Source organism: Bufo gargarizans, chromosome 2, assembly GCF_014858855.1.
Source record: "Bufo gargarizans isolate SCDJY-AF-19 chromosome 2, ASM1485885v1, whole genome shotgun sequence".
Lineage (NCBI taxonomy): Eukaryota > Metazoa > Chordata > Amphibia > Anura > Bufonidae > Bufo > Bufo gargarizans.
The window spans coordinates 501,251,566-501,275,098 of NC_058081.1; the positions used below are offsets into that span (position 1 = coordinate 501,251,566).

The 23,533-nt window shown below is 42.1% G+C and overlaps 2 protein-coding genes across 10 annotated transcripts in view; one reads left to right on the plus strand and one right to left on the minus strand.

Moving 5' to 3' along the window:
- The window catches only part of DGKI (diacylglycerol kinase iota), a 249,688-nt gene that overhangs the window by 31,832 nt on the left and 194,323 nt on the right, over positions 1 to 23,533 (minus strand). The gene's annotated exons all lie outside the window — the stretch shown is intronic.
- On the plus strand, positions 1,537 to 23,372 carry LOC122928427. 5 transcript variants are annotated; one of them, XM_044281248.1, is made up of 3 exons: positions 1,537 to 1,595; positions 17,912 to 19,385; positions 21,011 to 23,372. In XM_044281248.1, exon 2 carries the CDS (start codon positions 17,954 to 17,956, stop codon positions 19,355 to 19,357), a length of 1,404 nt encoding a protein of 467 aa, XP_044137183.1. In that variant the 5' UTR covers positions 1,537 to 1,595; positions 17,912 to 17,953; the 3' UTR covers positions 19,358 to 19,385; positions 21,011 to 23,372. The 5 variants fall into 5 exon arrangements, with proteins under 5 accessions (XP_044137183.1, XP_044137181.1, XP_044137178.1 ...); XM_044281246.1 differs by lacking the exon at positions 1,537 to 1,595 and adding an exon at positions 2,342 to 2,450; XM_044281243.1 differs by lacking the exon at positions 1,537 to 1,595 and adding an exon at positions 2,523 to 2,689.

The following is a 23,533-nucleotide window of genomic DNA, read 5'->3' on the forward strand; positions in this document are numbered from 1 at the left end:
CTGCTGTGGAACTCTGCAGCTCCTCCAGAGTTACCTTAGGTCTCTGTGCTGCTCTGTGATTAATGCCCTCCTTGCCCGGTCCGTGAGTTTTGGTGGGCGGCCCTCTCTTGGAAGGTTTGCTGTTGTGCCATGTTCTTTTCATTTGGTTATGATAGATTTGATGGTGCTCCTGGGGATCATCAAAGATTTGGATATTTTTTTATAACCTAACCCTGACTTGTACTTCTCAACAACATTGTCCCTTACTAGTTTGGAGAGTTCCATGGTCTTCGTGGCAGTGTTTGGTTAGTGATGCCTCTTGCTTATGGGTTGCAGCCTCTGGGGCCTTTCAAAAAAGGTGTGTATATGTGATGACAGGTCATGTGACACTTAGATTCACAGGTCATGTGCACACAGGTGAACATCATTTCACTAATTATGTGACATCTGAAGGTAATTGGTTGCACCAGAGCTCTTTATGGATCTTCCTAACAAAGGGGGTGAATACATACGCACATGCCAATTTTCTGTTTCCTATTTCTAAACAATAGTTTTATTTATATATTTTTCTAATTTCACTTCACCAACTTAGACTATTGTGTTCTGATCCATCGCATAAAATTCTGATTAACAAAACACGAAAAAAGTATTTTGCAAGACACTGTATATATATCAATTTGGGGTCACATATTTTAGTCTCTGCCTTCCCAAATTCACACATATAGACAGAATTCCTCTACACCATCACTCTGTGCCCTGATGTTGATCATAGTGTCATTTTTTTCACTTCCTGCCAACTCCCTGATGTCACTGCAAAATGCTAGGGGGGGGGGGGGGGATGGTAAGGGTGCAGGTGGCAGCCTATATTCCAAATATACAGTGTGTCAGTTCGACAGAGCACCTTTAACACGCTGTATACATGTGGCGATAGGGTTAACATACGGGTTCTTGGTGACCACCAAATACTCCCTTCGATCAGTAATGGGCATGTTTCTCTTATTGTAGGCATATTGGGTGTCATTTATTAACGGAATTGCAACTATTTTGACAGTTGAGAGCAGTGGGAAGGGGGTGTCAGGGGCTGTGTAGGGACCCCAGCAAGTTTACTAACATTTACTAACTTTACTAGAACTACAGTACCACAGATAATACCGCTGAGGAAGGACCGAAACATCCGGTGTATGGCGCATATTGTGATTCTCTCTAGCTGATTTATATATGTCTGGATCAAAACTTTGGATGTTGTTTTCCACAATAAACCAATATACCTTAATTGTATAATTCAATTTGAGCGCTGTGAAATTTTTGAACACTGTTATTGACTGTTAAAGGGGTTGTGTCACTTCAGTAAGTGGCCTTTATCACGTAGAGAACTTTAAAGGGGTTATCCAATTCTAAAAATGCCTCCCACATTGCCCGGGCCCCTCCTATAGATCATACTTACTCCAACTCCCTAGCATCATGGGTGACGTCACCCGTGATGCAAGGGGGCTGGTCACCGTCGTGGCCTGCTATTGGCTACACCCCCCATCGTCGGATGTTTTAATCTGCACAAGAGGGAGATGCAGCCACGGCCGTGCAGGGATCCAGCAGCAGGGTAAGTGCCAGGCAGCAGGGTAAGTATGATCTACAGGAGGGGCCCGGTAATTGTGGGGGGCATTTTTAGAATTGGATAACCCCTTTAATACAAGGTACTTACTAATGTATTGTGATTGTTCATATTGCTTCCTTTGCTGGCTAGATACATTTTTCCATCACATTATACACTGCTTGGTTCCATGGTTACGACCATCCTGCAATCTAACAGCAGTGGCCGTGCATGCACACTATAGAAAAAATGCCAGCATCTCTGGTGGCCGGGACCGTGGGAGCGCTCATAGGCTGCACACCCATTCATTCCACTGTGTGCTGTCCACACCCATATTTCCATTCAGCAGCCCCACAAAACATGTTTACGGACAAGAATTTGTATTATAGTGAGGGACCTGCAGAAAGGGAAAATGTGGGCTTCAGGAGTCCAGTGTCTGTGTTTTGTGGATCCGCAATGCGCAAAACTGATACGGTCATGTGCATGAGGCCTTACTGTTGCAGCCAATGCCACTACCACTCCCATCCTCCGCTCTTCTCGAGCTGTGGCACTATATATATATATATATATATATGTGTATATATACCTTAAAAGTTCATTCTGCTACAAAAAGCAAGGCCCCCCTACAGCAACATCAAAGTAAAAAATCTAAAGGTTGTGATTGTGGAACTGAACAGTAGCAAAAATAAAGCAATTTTCGGTCTCCATAGCCAAAATTGTGCATGTAAATAAGAGGTTAAAAGAGTTTGTTTTTGTAACTTGAAGCACAGGAAGCGGGGAGGAGCATATTAGGAAAAAACCTAGTGTCTTGTGATTCTCCTGCCCTGTAGTCAGTCATTTCTGCTCTTGCATCAACAGGACAAAGGACAAGAGCAAGCAAAAGGTAAATAGTGACCATGGGGGGAGGCTGCTTGCTGGGGACTGCTGGCCTGAAGGCCCAGGAGCTTGTTGTAATGGTCTGTACACTTTATGAAGTGGGACCCTTTAGGAGAATCATAGTGGAACATTTTACTTGTTGATGAAGCTCCCCACCCAGCCATTGCACCTTTAAGTGCTGACCTCTGACATTGATCTTGTAACGAGATGATCAAGTTTTCCGCAACGGAAAGCATCGACCGTATGGTATGTTGTAGTCAAAATGGCGCTGGTGCAGTTTTTTCTTCAGTGGCTGAACAGTGGGGCTTGGAAGGCTTCCTTTTAAATGGTATCTGGGAGCATGATGTATGCGGGGACAGCGAGGGATTTTTTATCTTGATTTTATCTTGTTTATTAATTGTGCACGACCCAACATTTGCATCCATTTGTCCTTCTTGTTGACAAGTATCGAGTGCCCCCCACCCATCTATTTACCCTTCTATGTTATAGATAATACAACCGGATCCGTTCATAACGGATGCAGACGGTTGTATTATCAGTAACGGAAGCGTTTTTGCCGGATCCAGCAAAGACACTAGTGTGAAAGTAGCCTAATGCATAAAGGGGTTTTTCAGTAATTAATATTGATTACCTATACTCTGGATAGGTCATCAATATCAGATCTGCAGGGGGCCGATCAGCTGGTAAAAGAAGCTGGTGCCTCCTATGCCATGTGATGTCCCTGTACATTGGTCACATGGACAAGTTGCAGCTCAGCCCCATATAAGTGAATAGGGCTGAAATGCAATACCAAGCACAGCCTCTGTACTATGTTCGGCGCTGTGCTTAGAAAGTTGCTCCAGTGAGCACGGCAGCTCCCTGAAACAGATGATGAGCGGGGGTGCCTGGACTTAGACCCGGCTAATGTGATAATTAGGCTTGTGTGAATCAAGCTTCGGATCAAAGATTATAGATCCGAAGACGATTCGTTAAAAAGCTTCGCTCTTAATGCTGTTTCCGTACAGCATTAAAATGTATGGGCTCCATGTAGCCAAACTTTGTCTTGGCCGAAGTTGCACGAGACTTTGGTGAAAGACTTCAGTATTCCTATCTGCGTATTTAAAGGGAACCTGTCACCGGGATTTTGTGTATAGAGCTGAGGACATGGGCTGCTAGATGGTCACTAGCACATCCGCAATATCCAGTCCCCATAGCTCTGTGTGCTTTTATTGTGTACAAAAATAACAATTTTATACATATGCAAATTACCCTGAGATGAGTCCTGTATGTGAGATGAATCAGGGACAGGACTCATCTCAGGTTAATTTGCATATGAATCAAATCGGTTTTTTTACACAATATTTATACACAATAAAAGCACCCAGAGCTATGGGGACTGGGTATTGCGGATGTGCTAGCAACCATCTAGGAACCCATGTCCTCAGTTCTTTACCCAAAATCCCAGTGACAGGTTCCCTTTAAAAACATTTTAAAGTAAGAATCCGAGGTACCAGCCAGTACCAAAACACACTTCAGATTCCTATTTTAAAATGTTTTTAATAGGCAGATAGGAATATCGTACTCGTTCCTGGATAACCCTTTTAACCTTAACCCTGGGTTCAGACCTGAGCGTTCTGAAACGAGCGCTCTGTATGCGCGATTGTACGGGCGTTTACAATCGCGCACACAGAGACAGGCGTGCACACATTGTCGCGCGTTCCCGAATATCTATGTGCGGGAACGCGCGACAAACGCCCAAAAAAAAGCTCAAGAACTTGAGCGTCGGGCGTTTTACAGCGCGATCGTACGCGCTGTAAAACGCCCAGGTGAGAACCATTCCCATAGGGAAGCATTGGTTTCTCCTTGTTGAGCGTTTTACAGCGCGTAGGAACGCACTGTAAAACGCTCAAGTGTGAACTTAGGGTTAGAGGACCTTGTGATTTTCCATTTTTGCATTTTAATTTCTTGTAAGGTGATCTGTACTTTTCAGTGATACCATTTTGAAATGTATGTTACTTTTTGATCACTTTTGAAAAAAATTTTTTAGGGAGTTGAAATAACAAAAAATTTTGAATCGGCTATTTTCTTTTTTTTTTCCGTCACGTCATTTGCTGTATAGGATTAATATTGTTATATTTTAATAGTACGGGCGTTTTTGCACATGGCAATGCCCATGATGTGTATTTTTTTTATTGATAATATTTTTGATTTTGTGGAATGGGAGAGGGGGTGATTTGAACTTTAATATTTTTTTCTATTTTTAAAACTTTTAAAAAAAAAATTTCATTTACCTTTTTCAAGTCACCATTAGATTGCCCATTGTGTTCTGTGATGGCTATAACCTATTGAACACTTCATTAAATATAACAATACAGTACTGCCACCTTCTGGCCTGTATTGGTATATTTTAGTAATAGCTACTGAAGTCTGCTTTAGGCTTCCAGCTATTACGCTAATTTAAGAGGTTCCCCGATCTCAGCCAGGGAACGCTCCAAGAGGAGCACACTACTCCCTCTTCTGGACCACTCAGATGTCGTGGTCACAATTGACCATGGCATCTGAGGGGTTAAATGTATGCGATCAGCCTTATTGCTAGTCGCATACATCCCCCATGGGTCTCTGCTGTTTAAACTGCATATGCGAGTGGGTGCCATCTTTAAAGTGCCGAATTCCACTGTATATGTATGGCGTAGGTCGCAAAAGGGGTAAACAGCACCTGCCACCGTGTACCTGAGTTATAAACCAAATAAACTGTTAGCTCCATTACGGTCTCCTGATTGAAAAGTTGTCCTCCAGCAGATCCGTGCCTACAATGCTGAGAAATTAAGCCTTTTTTATTATGCAAATGAGCTGTTTGGGCAACAAGGGCATCACCGTTGCATCTTGTCACAGCAACAGCTCCCTTCCCTATCGCTCCACCCCACAGCTCTAAGTGACAGGGTCAGGCAGATCCAATGTCACTGCTGCAGCAGGAACTGGAGGACGGTGGGGGAGCAAGTATCGTCAGAATGGGAGTTCCGAGGGATCGTTGAGGGGAGTACCCTGGACAACCCCTTTAATGATTGCATTATGACAAATTCTGCAACCTCATACGTTTCAGGTTTTTAAGCTATCTGTTTGCAATCAGTGAACGAAACCAATAACTGTCACGTGCAGGGAATGAAGGTATGTCCCTGCTGCATGGTTCATTACGAGAGAGATATACAATGTAGTAAGCCATGCAGTGGTGTTAGTTGGGCCTGGTCAGGATGAGTTTTTATAAAACTGTTTAAACCATTTACCACAATTTTAATATATCTGATACAGAGCTCCAAATCCCCTGCATTGACACAGACGTAAATGATTCTGGCTCTCTGCAGCCAGCACTATAAGAAGGGGGTTTTCTAGTTTGCATCAGTATACCCCAAAAATAATCATTTATGAAGGTGATGTAATTGTGTAATGTGTTTCATTTATGTTTTTTGCTCTTCTATTGTTCTGGCCTTTGATGTTATGTCTGTGGATGTGTTAAAGCAGCAACGGGGCAGTGATAGGGAAGTGTCTATATAACCAGCTGGGTGGGAGGAGCTATAAATGAGCTGGATGTTAGGGTCAGTGATAGGGGAAAGTCTATGTAACTAGCTGAGTGGGAGGGACTATAAACTAGCTGGGTGGGAGGAGCTATAAACTATCTGGGTGTTGTTAAGGACAGCATTAGGGGAGTGTCTATATAACCAGCTGGGTGGGAGGAGCTATAAACGAGCTGGATGGTAGGGTCAGCGATAGGGGAAAGTCTATGTAACTAGCTGAGTGGGAGGAGCTATAAACGAGCTGGATGTTAGGGTCAGTGATAGGGGAAAGTCTATGTAACTAGCTGAGTGGGAGGAGCTATAAACTAGCTGGGTGGGAGGAGCTGTAAACTATCTGGGTGTTGTTAAGGACAGCATTAGGGGAGTGTCTATATAACCAGCTGGGTGGGAGGAGCTAGAAAACCAGCTGGGTATTGTTAGGGGCAGTGATAGTGGAGTGTCTATGTAACTAGCTGAGTGGGAGGAGCTATAAACTAGTTGGGTGTTAAGGGCAGTGATAGTGGAGTGTCTATGAAAGTAGCTGGGTAGGAGGAGCTATAAACTAGCTGGGTGGGAGAAGCTATAAACTAGCTGGGTGGGAGGAGCTATAAACCAGCTGGGTATTGTTAGGGGCAGTGATAGTGGAGTGTCTATGTAACCAGCTGGGTGGGAGGAGCTATAAACGAGCTGGGTATTGTTAGGGGCAGTGATAGTGGAGTGTCTATGTAACTAGCTGAGTGGGAGGAGCTATAAACTAGTTGGGTGTTAAGGGCAGTGATAGTGGAGTGTCTATGAAAGTAGCTGGGTAGGAGGAGCTATAAACTAGCTGGGTGGGAGGAGCTATAAACTAGCTGGGTGGGAGGAGCTATAAACTAGCTGAGTTTTGTTAGGGACAGTGATAGAGGAGTGTCTATGTAACCAGCTGGGTGGGAGGAGCTATAAACTAGCTGGGTGGGAGGAGCTATAAACCAGCTGGGTATTGTTAGGGGCAGTGATAGTGGAGTGTCTATGTAACCAGCTGGGTGGGAGGAGCTATAAACGAGCTGGGTATTGTTAGGGGCAGTGATAGAGGAGTGTCTATGTAACTAGCTGAGTGGGAGGAGCTATAAACTAGTTGGGTGTTAAGGGCAGTGATAGTGGAGTGTCTATGAAAGTAGCTGGGTAGGAGGAGCTATAAACTAGCTGGGTGGGAGGAGCTATAAACTAGCTGGGTGGGAGGAGCTATAAACTAGCTGAGTTTTGTTAGGGACAGTGATAGAGGAGTGTCTATGTAACCAGCTGGGTGGGAGGAGCTATAAACTAGCTGGGTATTGTTAGGGGCAGTGATAGTGGAGTGTCTATGTAACTAGCTGGGTGGGAGGAGCTATAAACTAGCTGGGTATTGTTAGGGGCAGTGATAGTGGAGTGTCTATGTAACTAGCTGGGGGGGAAGAGCTATAAACTAGCTGGGTGGGAGGAGCTATAAACTAGCTGGGTGGGAGGAGCTATAAACTAGCTGGGTATTGTTAGGGGCAGTGATATGAAAGTGTCTATGTAACTAGCTGGGTGGGAAGAGCTATAAACTAGCTGGGTGCTATTAGGTGTGGCGCTGGGGATGTGGCAGAAAAAAGGGAAGTGCATTATGGGTTTGGATGGCGACAGCAAAAGAAAGTGTCAGAGCAATTCAGTGTTCAGGTACAAGGCAACCAATATAACCAATTAAAAGAATCAATCGGCCGATAGCACAGACACAATCAAAGATTATATCTGAGGAGATTTGAGGGCCGCCTCAAAACGTTTATTGATATACCTGTAGAATTCTGGGAGTAACTGGGTGTTTATAGGTGGTTACAACATTCATGATTGGATATTTAAGAATATATAATTACACGTGAAACATTTGAATACATCTTATCATTATGTATATGTCATTTGGAAAGTAATCAAGGCCAAAAGTTCATGTTCCCAAGCTTTAGGCCTCTGTTGGACAGACGGGACACCTGGGATGATTATCCTTGAAAAACATGTTGAGAACTTCTGGAGCAACTGATTTATAACTGCCTGAAAGTGCACATTTTTAGATGTCCCTTTTCCTTTGCTTTATCCAAGGAAAGCAGAATTGCAGATGGTCTTCGGGTTACATTCTCAGGTTAATACGCAAAAGGCAGAGGAATATGATAAAGTTCAATCTACTGTAGGTTCAAACTAACAAAATACAAAATAATTTCATATAGTGAGTATATTACTCTATTCTGTATACATATATTAATAACAGATATATGGACCATAACTCTCACAAAAGTGATACATACAATCTTTGTTAACATGGTAGAAAGGGTGAGGAGAGTCCAAACTGAAAAAAAGCAAGATGTACACAAGGTAAACAACTACATGAGCATATTTAACCTCTTCAGGACCCTGCCATTTTTCACCTTTAAAGGGGTTCTGCACCTTCATTTAACTGGTGATCTATCCTCTAGATAGATCATCAGCTTCTGATCGGCGGGGGTCCGACGCCCGGGACCCCCGCCGATCAGCTGTTTGAGAAGGCAGCGGCGCTCCAGCCGGGCCGCCCGCCCACTGACGTCACGACTTGTATGAACTAGAGTGGGCGCGGCTAAGCTCCATTCAAGTGAACAGAGCTTAGCCGCGCCCACTCTAGTTGATACAAGTCGTGACGTCAGTGGGCGGGCGGCCCGGCGGTAAATAGTGAGAAGGCAGCGGCGCTGCTGGAGCGCCGCTGCCTTCTCAAACAGCTGATCGGCGGGGGTCCCAGGTGTCTGACCCCCGCCGATCAGAAGCTGATGATCTATCCAGAGGATAGATCATCAGTTAAATGAAGGTGCAGAACCCCTTTAAGGACCAGGCCGTTTTTTTATTTTATTTGACATGTGTCACTATGCGGTGATTACTTTGGAACGCTTTTACTTATCCAAGCCATTCTGAGATTGTTTTCTCGTGACACATTGTACTTCATGATAGTGATAAATTTCAGTCAATATTTTTCATTTTTATTTTTAAAAAAATACCGTGAGGAATTGCATAGCGAAACGATCGTCGGGCGGCACGCTCCAGGCTGGGTCAGTAACTTTGATTGTCATGACTATTGTTAGCAGTATTTTACTAGGCTATACAGATGGATGTCACCGTCCTTCACTATTTCAGTGATTGAGTGGTGAACTGTATTACATGGACGCATGGTAGCCACATTGAGCCGTATGTGATTATGCTGCTATTTATAATGGTACTAGTCCCTGATGTCTGGAGCTCATTATGTTTGTCACATTCCAGTTTTTCTCAGGTCTGCTGCTATATGTATTTTAGAGAGATCAATGTTGTGTAATTATATGTGGATTTTCCAATAAATTATTAAAGTTTATAATAATTTTTTGCGTGGTAGCTTAAGTTTTACACAGTAAAAGCATTTTTGAAACAAAAAAAAATCATGTTTTAGTGTCTCCATATTCTGAGAGCCATTGTTTTTTTTATTTTTTGGGCAATTGTCTTAGGTAGGGTATCATTTTTTCGGGATGAGATGACTGCCACTATTTTGGGGTGCATATGACTTTTTGATTGCTTGATTGGTTACAGCGATACTTAATATGTCTACTTTATTATTATTATTTTTTTTACATTTAACACAATAAAAGCATTTTTGAAAAATAAAAAAATCATGTTTTAGTGTCTCCAGACCATAGTCTGAGCGCAATAGTTTTTTTATTTTTTGGGCGATTGTCTTAGGTAAGGGCTCACTTTTTGCAGGATGAGGTGACGGTTAGATTGGTACAAACAATGTTCCTCTCGATAGACTGAAACGCATCCACCACCTTTTACATCCACAGACACCAGCCATGAGAACCTACAAAACTTACACAACACCATGTCCTTGGAAGGGGGACTGGATGTGATGTGAGAGTTACAGATACAGAGGGGGGAGTGACTGAGATTGGGAAATGAAGGTCACATTACAATAACAAGACTATTAAAGGGATGACATATATCAAATATGCTTTTTTCCCATCATAGACTGTTAAGATGTATGTAGTTGAGCCAGTGTAATCCTCTAAGACTGGCTCTTTAACCCCTTGATTGCCACTGTTACATAATCTGTGTCACAGCACCATGATTACCAGGAGCAAATCAGCATCTTCTAGGGGAGAATAATTCTGTAGATATGACACTGGATGGACCACTGTGTCTTTGTATGAAGTTGAAGGGATACAGATGCAACGGGCGCATCCCCCTAGGACCCAGATGTAGGAATGCTGAGTGGTATATTGCGGCCTTTGTGTGTCACAGTGCTCCTACCTGGATACGGCTGGACCCCAGGCGTTGGCTCCGAAGCAATAAATAGGGGGAATAATTGAGGAATTTGCAAGAAAAATTGAGTCCAGACCTTGTATAAAGTTGAACAGCAGCTTTACTTGAATAAACGTTCATCAGAAACAGTCTTTAAGCTTTATCTTGTTCCCAGCAGGCTTTAGCATTAAAATTGGCAGGAAAACTCGGCTCTGCTACATCTGTTTCTCATTGGCTCTGCTGTACTGACGGGCTGACTGTATGGCTTTGCTTCTGCTGTATGTTGCACTTCTTTTTTGTATGGGAACTTTCCTCGTGGCTCCTGAGGCTTTAGGCTTTGGCCTCCATGACCAGCAGAGCTTAGGGTGCTCTGGCTAGCTTGGGCACGTCCAGCAGAGAGATGCCCTGCAAACTTTCCCCAAGCAGGGGGTAAGCTAGACTAGTTAAAACTTGTCCTACACGCTTCCTGCAGGAAGTGGGACTAGCCCACTTCTTCACAGAGGGGGGTTAGAATGCAATGCTAAGCTCTATTCTACCTAAGTATAGCTCTGCCATGTTTGCTGCTACCTGCTGGTGAACCAGGAACCAGGCACATTACATTTAAACACAACAATTACATCGAAATATAAATGCACTTGGAATAAATGCACAAGATAACATGAGGTTAACCAATAAAGACAGTAGCATGGTGCAGAAGTGGTAATGCCACTCTAGGGCGTTACAGACATATAGTTGGGCCCCTACATTCCTCTACCCCTATTACAGCCTTGTACAACATGAAGCACTACTGGATTATCTTTATAATCTCTGTGGCAAGGATGCAAGTCTGAGGACCCTGATTGTATCCTCTTTAAAGCACAAACAGAAGACTTACATCTATCTACATCTCTAAATATCCAATGAATGCAGCATTGTGTTGAGAAAAAATGGGTGCACACCCCAGCACAATGCCTGAGCTTCCTGTGTGTACAATAGGATTAGACAATTTTTTTATATTAATAATTTAAAGGGGTTTTCAGGATATGTATTATTTAACCTCAGGATAAGTCATCAATATCAGATTGGGGTCCACTGTCAGCTCGGCTCGGCTACCACCGGCAACTATACAGTGGCACCAGCGTACTGCAGTTCAGCTCACATTCACTTAACCCTTTCCCTGGAAAGAATGTATGTCACAAATCCTGGCAGGGAGGCAGTTCAGTAGCCAAGGATGTAATTAGTACATCCTTGCTATGGATGGCTGGATCTCAGGCTGTGTAACAGCTAGAGATTAACGCCAGGTCTTGTTTTAAACTGTAAAATAAGAACTGAGGTTCTAGTTTCGATACATCACATGTTAGACCCTTAGAAATGGGTCTCAGTGAAAGCTGCATATACCTGCAGCTTTCATTCCGTACCTAAATTCTAAGTGCTCTAACTCCCAATATCGGTCAGCTTTTAAACAGGACCTAGCATGAATCTTTAGCTGCAAAACAGCCTGAGATTTGCCAGCCCCCCTTTCAGTCAAGGAGGAGAGGGGGACCAATAGGGGAGTCCTGACAGCAGGTGCGGACTAGCCATGCACCCTACAGGGAAATTTCTCAGGGGGCCCGCCAAGCCCTCCTCACAGCTCTCAGCTGGACACATCATGATCTGATGCTCTCAGCATTAATTAATTAATGCTGGGAGCATCAGGTACTTATGCACCAGGTAACCAGCAGCAGGTGTCCTCACCACCCTCAAAACAATATTTTGAGCTGCACTATTGGTATTTGGTTCCGCTGAAGCAGTATTTTGTGCTGTGCTTGATATTTGGTTTTGCTGGGGCAGGTGTGATATTGCAGGTCCTGCCTACTTCTGTTGGCCGTGCCTTCTTCTGTTGGCCCTGCCTACTTGTGTTGCCCCATCGTCTGTCAATTTGGACCTGCCTACAACATGGGGCCACTTTTATTTTATTTTTTTCCGGGGCTACTTTAACCTCCTGTCACATTAAAATTGGAAAAAATCCTCCCATTTTTTTTTATTGTAGATTTTTAACGTGTGTTGGCAGTAAATCTTGTTGGAGCAAAACTTAGGGCACACTATTGCATTTTAACCCCTTAGTGTCCTAACAGTCATAACCTTTTAATTTTTCCTTCTAATTTTTATTTTATTTTGCAGGATTAGTTGTAGGTTTTTAGGAACCATTTTGGGGGTAAATATAGTTTATTAAATAACTTGTTTTTTTCATTTGTATGGAGAAAGAAAAAAAAACTTTTTTAAAACAATTTTTACAGTATTTTGTGGAATTTTTTTTACGGTGTTCACTGAGTGGTAAAAATAACATTTTATTTTGTGGGTCAGTACGCTGATTATAATGCCACATTTTTATACATTGTTACTATTTTTCCTTTCCTTCTGCAGCCTGTCTTCTCTGAAACTGCTACTCCTCCTCCTCCTCCTAACAGGGGAAGGGGGGGGGGGGCTGCTTTAACTGCTCATATCTCTGGTTTGGTAACAGGTAAGCTTTCATACTATTCCAGAATGACAGTAATATCTTAAGTACATGGGAAGATATTACTGTTAGGCTACTTTCACACTAGCCTTTTTTGCGGATCCATCATGGATCTGCAAAAACGCTTCCATTACAATAATACAACCGCATGCATCCGTCATGAACGGATCCGGTTGTATTATGTCTTATATAGCCAAGAAGGATCTGTCATGAACTCCACTGAAAGTCAATGGGGGACGGATCCGTTTTCTATTGTGCCAGAGAAAACAAATCCATCCCCATTGACTTACATTGTGTGATCCGTCTTGCTCCGTATTCCAGGAAGGACAGACAGAAAAACGCTGCAGGCAGCGTTTTGGTGTCCGCCTCCAGAGCGGAATGGTGACTGAACGGAGGCAAACTGATGCATTCGGAGCGGATCCTTTTCCATTCAAAATGCATAAGGGCAAAACTGATCCGTTTTGGACCGCTTGTGAGAGCGCATGATGGATCTCACAAACGGAAAGCCGAAACGCTAGTGTAAAAGTAGACTTAGAAATCGTGATGCAGTGAATGCAGCCGAAAGTAAAAGCAGGTTTTACCTGCGATTATTCCCGACTCGATTTCTAACAGTGATATCTCCTGTTTAGCTTGGACTGATGATGTTATTTTGGTCTTGTCTGAAAGCCTTAAAGGGACACTGACAGGGCCAATAAGCATATTGAGGTATATATATGGCAGTACAGGTCTTATAATGGGTATCACAATCATATAAGTATCCCCCCTGTCCACATTATACATACAGAAAACTGAAGTTTTATAACCTGCTCCAACGGTCTTCAATCTGCCCAAGGGGCGGCGTTTCACCTCTCTTGCGCCCAGCCAGCCTCCCCCAACTGCCGCTTTGAAGCGCCGCCCAGCTCATGAATATTCAGTTTGCTGGGCGGCTTCTGCGGTCCCCGCTCTGAAGCGCTGCGCTTAACAGTGCCCGGCGCATGCGCCGGATCTTGTGAAGTCCGGTACAGTAAGCGCCGCCCAGCTCATCAATATTCACTTCGCTGGGCGGCGCTTACTGTCCCCGACTTCACAAGATCCGGCGCATGCGCAGGGCACTGTTCAGCGCAGCGCTTCAGAGCGGGGACCGCAGAAGCCGCCCAGCAAACTGAATATTGATGAGCTGGGCGGCACTTCAAAGCGGCAGTTGGGGGAGGCTGGCTGGGTGCAAGAGAGGTGAAACGCCGCCCCTTGGGCAGATTGAAGACCGTTGGAGCAGGTTATAAAACTTCAGTTTTCTGTATGTATAATGTGGACAGGGGGGATACTTATATGATTGTAATACCCATTATAAGACCTGTACTGCCATATATATATACCTCAATATGCTTATTGGCCCTGTCAGTGTCCCTTTCAATACCTCTAGCTACTACTATTTAGAAGATATGAGCAGCTAAAGAAGCCCCCCCCCCCCCCCCCCTCCACTTCTGCCGGAGCTCAGGCAGAACAGTTAAGTACTTTTCCCACAGCCTAAGCTGAGCTGGGGCAGAACACTTAGGTGGTTAAAGGAGTTTTCTGGGATTTTAATATTGTTAACCTATACTCAGGATAGGTCATCAATATCAGATCGGTGGTGTTTGGACACCCAGCACCCCCGCCGATCAGCTGGTTGACGGGAAGCCTGCTTTCCATGCGAGCACTGCTTTCCCTTCATTGTTTAACTGCTCAGTGTAGACAGCACAGCTGTGAGCAGATGTAATTACAAGCCATTTACTTCTATGAACTTGAACTTAGTTTTAATGCTGTACAGAGATCCGTCTCCGTACAGCATTAAACCTCCGGGGAGGTGAACTGATTTATCACCGAAGTTTCGCAAGACTTAGTTGAATAACTTCGGCATTTAATTGATAAACTTGACGGATCTCCGTACAGCTTTAAAGCGAAGTTTTGAGCGAAGCGACTTTGGATCTTGGATACAACGCTCGCTTCACTCATCTCTAACTATCATCATAATCATTTTAAGTTACTGTAGTTAGTTTTTTTTAAACAATATTCAGCTGCTTTTTTGTGTCCATATCATGCCTCCCAAGTGTCCCAATTTTGGAGGGACAGTCCCTCTTTTTGACCCAAGTCCTTCTTTGATACTTAAATGTCCTTCTTTTTGACCTGGGGAATTAATGCATAAATGTGCAATACTAAATTGCTCCATACTAAATTGTCTGTATGGTTTCTACCTGAATATTAGACCATAACTTCATTATTTGGTGCAATTTGGACCCTAAAATATCTATAATCTGATGATTTATGATCTAATATTTGAATGGATATCGAAGTGCAAGGAAAAAAATTGCCCCAGCGGCTCCAAATGCTGTAAAAAAATGAAAGAACTTATACTCCCCTAACCAATCCCCGACTGCTGCAGTTGTGACAGAGCCAGTTATTACACCCGTCAGAAAGCGGCCTTAGATATTATTGCATGAACTCTTCACATCTTACAGTTTTTTTCAGACTATATTTAATTTATCATAAGGGCTCTGCTAGACTACACATTTTAGCTACAAATTTCAATTATTGCTCAATTGATTTTCGCTAATAATCATTTAATGCAAAGTTGCATGAGGGTGGCTGTGTGTATTAAATACTAGGTTATATTTTTATACATGGTGTGGGACATTATTTAAGACCAGTGTTCTTCACTCCTGTCTTAAGTCCCTCTGCGTTGCCAGAGAAAGGACCAAAAGTATATAGAGGCACAGTCCATGCGACAGCAAGTGGCATTTATCATTTAGAGAAAGTTAATACAAAGCACATAGTAATGTATTGTAATTGTCCATATTGCTTCCTTTGCTGGCTTGACTCATTTTTCCCTGGTTAAGACCACCTTTCAATCCATCAGTGGTAGCCGTGCTTGCACACTATAGGAAAAAGTGCCGGCCTCTCTGGTGGCTGGAACCACGGGAGCACACATAGGCTAGTGCTTTTTCCTATAGTGTGCGAACATGACCACCACTGATGGATTGCAAGGTGGTCATAACCATGGAAATGAGCAGTGTAATAATGTGATGGATGGAAAAATGAATCCAGCCAGCAAAGAAAGCAATATGGACAATCATAATACATTAGGAAGTGCCTTGTATTAACTTTCTCTACATAATAATCATGTGACCAGTACCGCAAAGGATGCAGAACAGCAGTGCAGAGGAGGTGGCGTAGCTGAAGGACCTGGTGCTGTGTAATGGATTTACTGTTTTCTTCTATATGTTATGTGAGAGTGATCACATTGAGGTGTTTTAAGGTATATCTAGAATTATATAGACATTAATACATCTCACTATAAACTGCTATATACACTGTAAAAACAGTATAACCTTTATCATATATTCCACTGAACAGATTTACTTGTAGGTTATTGTGCAAATTGTTTGTTGGACCATTGTCAACTAAACCTTATGACTTTGTACTCAAAATTCTAAGAACTGTGGATATGGATGAGCCAACATTCGGATATGTCCACACTAAATGTGGAAATATGTTCTTTTACTCCCTTTTGGACCTTGTCACAATGATGTATTACTCTGTTATGAAATATTCTTATTGCCAATATGTATTACGTATGATTATATAACTTGTACTGACCAATCATAAGTACTGTAAACATCTTCAGTATTTTGTTAACTCCTTTAATGAGATATGTATAAAATAAACTACTGGGGGTGGTCAAATTAGATCTCCTCAGACAGATCAGTCCATCTGCATCTGTCTGTGAATTTCTCGGCCGAGCTAATTAATCAATCTCAACCTACATAAAGAACCACTTTGACAATTATGAGCAGTTGTGTGAGATACTAGTTATTATTTCTTTATACACTCTCCCTATAATATCCTCTGATAACTCATGATAACATCCTGGACATGCTGAGAGTTGTAGTTCATTCAGCTCTGCTACATATGACACCCTTCTATAGATAAGAGAGAGAGGCAGAGGATTGCAATCTCCTGCCTATTATATGGTAAGCAACATTCTGCCAGAGAGTTGTGCCGTAAAAGTGATGTTAGAAAAATATGTAACTGGTTTATTAGCTAACAATCACACAGTACCGAACAGCACAAATATGTATAAAACAGTATAATATCAGTATACTTCAATACATATAATAAAGATCAGTCTGGACCTCAGCATACTAATACCAAGGTAACCATGAAATACAGAACCCTGCTTCCCTTGTGTGAATAATGCTTCGTAAAGACTCTCTTACTGTAAAACTCTCTCATGCAGATTGTGGGTCCACTATTGTTTGCAATTCTATGCACAGTAACTGATCACACGTGTCAGTGTTGTTCCTTTCAGCAAGATGGGCCCACTATCCATATGTCACACGCAGCCCAGTGCTAAGTTCATGCAGTATTCACATATGATAAGCTAAGAGTTGTGGCCACCAAGGCTACCAGACCTAACAGTGTGCAACTTTTATCTGTTGGGTTACCCCAAGGGACGGTGTTTCTGAATATAAGACGGGCACAACTTGCATAGCCACTGACAGAAACCCCTTCTAGCATTTCCTGTATCGGGTAGGTACATTCTTCTACCATTATCCTTTACAAACGACACAAGGAGAACAGGGTTCTGCTTTTCATGTCCCAATTTGTATAATACATAGTTACAGTACACACACCTACAAATGTCGGTATTCTACATCTTATTAACTAATGCAATGTAGAGGAGCCTGTATAATCGCAACACTCCACAAGCTGGAGCTCATTTCCCCCAAGCCAGCTGTTCAGTCATGACATGACTGGCTTCTCAACAAACACATACGCTGTAGGTACTCTGGCTCTGCTCAGCTTGTTAAAATCCCCTTCACACTCCACCCTTTAGATGGCCATACAGATAAGAGCCGAATTTGGCCTATCAATTATATGTCGGATCATTGTACAAACAATCTCACCAGGAAAATGACTATACTGGCAGATAAAAAAACTGTAACGCGCATGAGCAAAGTGGCAAGAGTGAACAAAAAATTCCATGCGGTTGGCCATCTCAAATGCTCATTCAGGTATATTTTTACAATGGTCAAAAACGTCTTTCTGTTGACTTTTAGCTTACATATACTGTAAGCTGGCATTACTGTATTCTTCAGTGCAGGGTAACAATATAGAGAAAAATCCATGTATAAAATATATTTTTTTTTTTATAATTGTTCTTTCATTCCTTTTCAGAAAAACATTTTCAAGTCTCACCTGCATCAAAACTCAACCAGTATGGAAACTGTAATGAATTGGATGCATGGGAAAAAAGCTGGAGATAGAAACCATTCTGCTTGGAGAAAAGTGTGCAACACATGGTTCAAAATATTTGAACTCGGGATTTTAACCCGTAAATCTTCTTTTGAAAGCAAAGAATGGAACCCTTGGAGGGATTGGTGTCAATCTTGGGAAGAATTTCAGTCTTCTGAAGAAAAGCCACCAAAATCTGAAAAGCAGAAAGCAGCTATATTTTCAGAAATGTTTCACATAGCAAAACTGACCAGAGATAAATTAGAAGACGCGAAAGCCATGAGAACATGTCTGGAGCAGGTAAAAGACGAGAACCAAAATTTGAGAACCCAGAATTTGATCTTGAAAGATAAATGTGAGGTGCTTCAATGTAAATTAGATGCAGAAAAACAGATAAGAGAGGAGAATGACCGCTTTAATAACTACAATGTGGAGAAGGAAGTCAAGCTCAGAAAAGAACTTGAGGTTGAGAAGCAGAACTTGAAATTTCAAGTCCAAGGGAAGGAAGAAGAATTTTGGCAAATGCAAGCCAAGCTTAGTGAACTTGAAAAAGCACTTTATCGTCTTCAAGGTCAGTTGGTGGAACGTAAAGAAAAAGATTTTTGCCAGTTCACCTATAACCATTTTGTTATTCCTGGCTGTAAATGCAACCAACCTACTCGTTATGCCCAGATCAAAAATGGAGAGGGAGAGAAACGGTTAGATCTAGATTATATTAGGGACATTGCTAATAGGCTTGGGAAAGTCACCATTTTCAATGTTTTTGATTGGCTGTGTAGTTTTGAGGAAGAATACAAGATTTGGCTTTGGAGTGGAAAAGATGTTGAACAGATTCTACTCAGGTGCATGAATACAAGCACCTTCTCTTCATTACCTTTGAGTGTGAGAACATGCCAAACTACTTTGCTCGATATCTGCAAACACATAGCTGAAAGGTTAATTCCTGACCTGGATGGAATACTGGACACAGAAAAAATGAGTGAGGGTGATGATGTGTTACAATATTTTCATCGTATGTGGATGATATACCGCATTACAGAAAACCCAGATTTCCAAAATAAGGATGATTTAAAATACACCAAAGCCATCTTTCAAGGCCTGCTCCCACACTTATATGAAGAGTTGGGAACATTTTGTTTTGACGATTATGAGGACTTAGAATGTGCTGTACTCTCGGCTGAGTATTCATGGTCGGAATCAGAAAAGTATAGTCAAAATTGGTATAAGAAGACATATAGAGCGGGACCTGGATGTCCTTCACGCTATCGGATATGGAACAGGTTACAGAAATATAATGTTCCTTATGAAAACATCCACAATGCTCCTTACTGGGAACTTTTGGTGTACTTGAGCAGATTTGAAGATCTTGAAACAGGGAAGCCAAGATGAATTGCAAAGAGTATAAAAATACCCAAAGGTAATGAAACCCTATCAATAAACCAACGCTGTGCAATCTTGTTAATGCTGACACTTCTATATTTATACTGTATATTTAGATCCCACATGTCCAGAGAAAATGATGGTGGGGGTCCTGACCCCAAAATGAAGTAAATTTGGTATTTGTGAGCTTACAGTATCTGAACCATGTGTTCTTCAAGTTTCCAACAATGGAAATATTAAATCATGGCATGCAACTGATTTCAATTACATTTTATCGAGAGTGTTCATATTAGATGTCGTTGTACAAGAGCATTCTGCATCACCCTTCATTCATTCTACATAACCCTGATGTCATCATCTTACATTACTATAGTGAATATTACGGCATATTAACATCACAGAGGCAGTTCCCCACTTCATACCCCCTTTCTGTGAGTCAGAACAAAAAGACACTGACAAGGGGCAGCTTTGGCAGACTCAATTACTACTTGAATGGCCATTCATCGGGAAATGAACAGCTGTCTGCATCAGCTGCCTAATGGGGTCTTGGGAACTAGTAAACAGTAAAAATTCTGAAGTTCTTATGGGTGATTATATCATGATACCACTGAACAAACCTTAAACATGGTATGAATTGGTATTACCAATACATGGCTACACCAACTCCTTCAGAATGGGAGCCTGCTCTCTGCTGTCGGTTAGCTGTAGGGGTCCTGAACAGTTGACTGTCCTTGTAATGTCTGTATCCGCTAGCAGACACAGTTTTTGAGCCAACCACTCAAATTTGCACAGGAAAGTGGTCGTTTATGGGGTGGTTCTATCAAATAAAATTATACAGAATCCAGGTTAAAGTGTACAATCAGAGTCAGAATACATGTACAGCTCCAAAAAACATAAGTTTTGGTAAAAACCCACAGCACATCACATGAATCAGGCCTGAACTAGGACTTAATACAGCTGTGCACTAGTCTTCTAAACCCACATAACGCTTTTCTTTCTTTGATCCCATGGAGATCCTTTTCTTTTAATATTGCCCCATCATTCCTGGTCTGCAGGATCGCACCTATCTCTTAGCCCCTCTTCCCCATGGCTCTCTTTCTCATTCCTGGTTCCCAGCATGGCTCCCACCCTCTCATTCTTAGTCCCAATATGGCTGCTTTCTCGATTTCCTTCCTGACTGCCAACCTTGACACTTTAGTGGCAATCTGTATTTTCCTTGCTCAGGAATTGTGCAGGCTATTCAGTGCAGCATAAGGGTTACTCTTCTTCTTGCTCTCTCTGCTCCAATGATGAAGCGTGATGCCGGCAGCTTCCCTCTCCTGATGTCCCTTGTAAGTCTATTGCTTGCTCCTGAGATATCAAAAGGGGATTGAACTGTAAAGTTTGCTCAAAAAAGTAGACTTTGGTTGAAATATGGGGTGGTTTGCATATATAGGGGTAGCTTCCATAGAGTATAATTGGAGTACAAATCTGTCTGGAAATGGGGTCTTCTCAAATCTTCTGGGGAGATTACTTCATTATGTTAGACAATTGGAAGAGCACCACTGCCTTATTTAAGGATTCTCTAAACCAAAGTGGGCCTTTTTAGTATGATGATTTGACCTTCAAAACTTGATTCTGAAATTTGGAAATGAATAACTATGCCTCTATGTTGTTTTGCAGACATGTTCCTACTGATCATCCAATCAGAGAAGATTTTATGTTCTGGTTTATCACTTTAAAACAAAATGGTACATTGAAAAAATCCAAGCCTATGAATGCACAGCACACACATTGAAGTCTTTGGGTAAAGGGGTGCAGCTGAGACTGCTTGGCCTGACTTGAAGACCAGAAAACCTAGGCTCCAATTCTGTAGCTATGTAGGATCTCCCCTTCAGCCAGTCTCCAGCAGAATACTGGGTGGAACAGAAGATGGAAGCTTACATGTGTATGTGAGTGAGTCTGTATATATGTGTGTAGTCCAAACATGAACTATTGATTTTGGCAAGTCGGCTTCAAGAGCTTGCCAAGGGGTCTAGTTGGATATTTTTTTTTTCTTTACAACTATCCCAATCACTTTTATGTTTACTGTCCCTTTAGACATAAACAGTCTTGGCTGTGTCCTGGCTCCCCCAATCCTGAGCCATTTGCCAGTAATAACGACAGGCTAGGGGAATATCAGAGCTGCCCGATAGAAAGATAAATGAATCCATTGCTGAAAAACTAACAAAAACCATTTTGTCCTTTTGATCTTCCCTGTGTAATCTTTTTCTCTTCACAATAATTGTTACAGGGATTCCTGTGTTTCTAATAAATCTTACAATATCTTATCATCTTTCCTCACATTGTTGGCTTGTCTCCCAGAATCAATCTGCTCCTGCTCACCGGCTGCCAGTACAATGGAGCTATTACTGACTTTCTTTGGCTAAAATTCTCTAGTTTCTGTCACATGGTCTCTACCGATGAGAGCTTAGAGGGTCTAAATCCATAGGTCTTGTATAAAGAATATGGGAAACTTTTTGGTGCTTTAATAGCTGAGACGATCATTACATCTCCTGATACATAGTACAGCAGGAGGGGTGAGGGGGTAGCGACAGCTGCAGTCATATTTGTCATTGTCTTAAAAGACCCCAAAATCAATTGGGCTCCTTTAAGAAAAATGTTTGCACCAATGCAAAATCTGTAACAGGACCCCCCAGCTATCACATGCCAGTCACAGCACAATCTTCTCAAATGAAGTGGAGGGTTTTTGGGGGGAAATATTTGCACTCCCAATTGTAAAGCTTATAGTAGCTGATATCGTTCACTTCTATGCATGTCAATGGAGATATGTAACACAGACTTTCTACCTTTCACCTTCTTGAAATAATACTACTCAGCTTAGTACTGTGGGCCTCAAGTATCAATTACCACAGGTCAAGAAAATTGTGCAATTATGTTACATAATACAGCATGCAAAATATACAGTACAGCAAATAGAATCAATGTCATGCACAAAGCTAATCCCATCGTACATGTCCCTCTCCCCCCAACACCAGCTTAAGTGCTGAAAAATGTGTATATGTTATAGAAGCATTTCTTTGGATTAGGGATAGATCTACCTACATACACAGTGATGGGCATTTATCAAGAAGGGTGTACCCATACGGTAGTCTTAATTTCCCTGCACTGGCGTGAAATGCACCTAATTGAGGGTCCATTCACACGTCCGCAAAATGGGTCCGCATTCGTTCTGCAATTTTGTGTAATGGGTGCAGACCCATTCATTTTCAATAAGGGCCGGAATGTGCTGTCCGCATTTGCGAATCCGCACTTCATGCTTCCGTTTCAGCAAAAAAAATAGAACATGTCCTATTCTTGTCCGCAATTGCGGACAAGATTAGGCATTTTCTATTATAGTGCCGGCAATTTGCGGTCTGCAAATTGCGGAATGCACATTGCCAGTGTCCGTGTTTTGCGGATCCACAATTTGCGGATCCGCAGAACACTTACGGACGTGTGAATGGACCCTAAGAGCCAGGTGTCGCATCTCTGCCCTGTCATGCACCAAAAACTGAAGTCTATGCCAGCCAGGGGCTGGAATATACTTAAGCTATAACTTACACCAGTTTCTGCTAAAAGTTCTAGTAAATCTGGCGGTCCATTTGAAGCATCTCCCCCTCCTGATAAGCCATGCCCCTTTCCCAAAAATATGAGCTCGAAAAGTTGCAAATTATTGTGCAAATATAGCGTGCACCATAATCTCCAGCTTTTTTACGCCACAGTAGTGGTGTAAATGGTTTAGTAAATGTCTTTCGGTAAATTTCATACCAAATATGACCCACCCCCCCTCACCATTTTTTTTTATTACTTCTGCTATAACGTTGATGGCTTTGCTGCTTATATTTGTAAACCTCTACATAAGCTTTGCCTGTTTACTAGTCTGTACAGGTAATATCATCTGCATTATTTTCTGCAATTTATGAATCAATCCTTGAATAAGTATCTTGAGCTTTAACAGTCAATAAAGTTTAACTATACTAAACAATAAACTTTCTTCAGATCAGTGGTTGTCATTTTGTGGGCTGGACCAAAAGCAGTCAATCCAATTACAAAGTAGTAATATCATTTTTAGTGGGACCGTAGTGGGGTCTACATTGACGCTTTAGTGTTCACAGTCCCCACTACTCTTATATGAAAGATGAATACATAAACTTTTTTTTCCAA

Excerpts from the sequence above, each read along its gene's own strand:
- LOC122928427 (XM_044281243.1), top strand. The coding sequence starts at position 2,651 with ATGATCAAGTTTTCCGCAACGGAAAGCATCGACCGTATG. Across the intron at positions 2,690-17,911 it reads CGGAAAGCATCGACCGTATG|AAAAACATTTTCAAGTCTCA; the intron begins GTATGTTGTAGT and ends ATTCCTTTTCAG.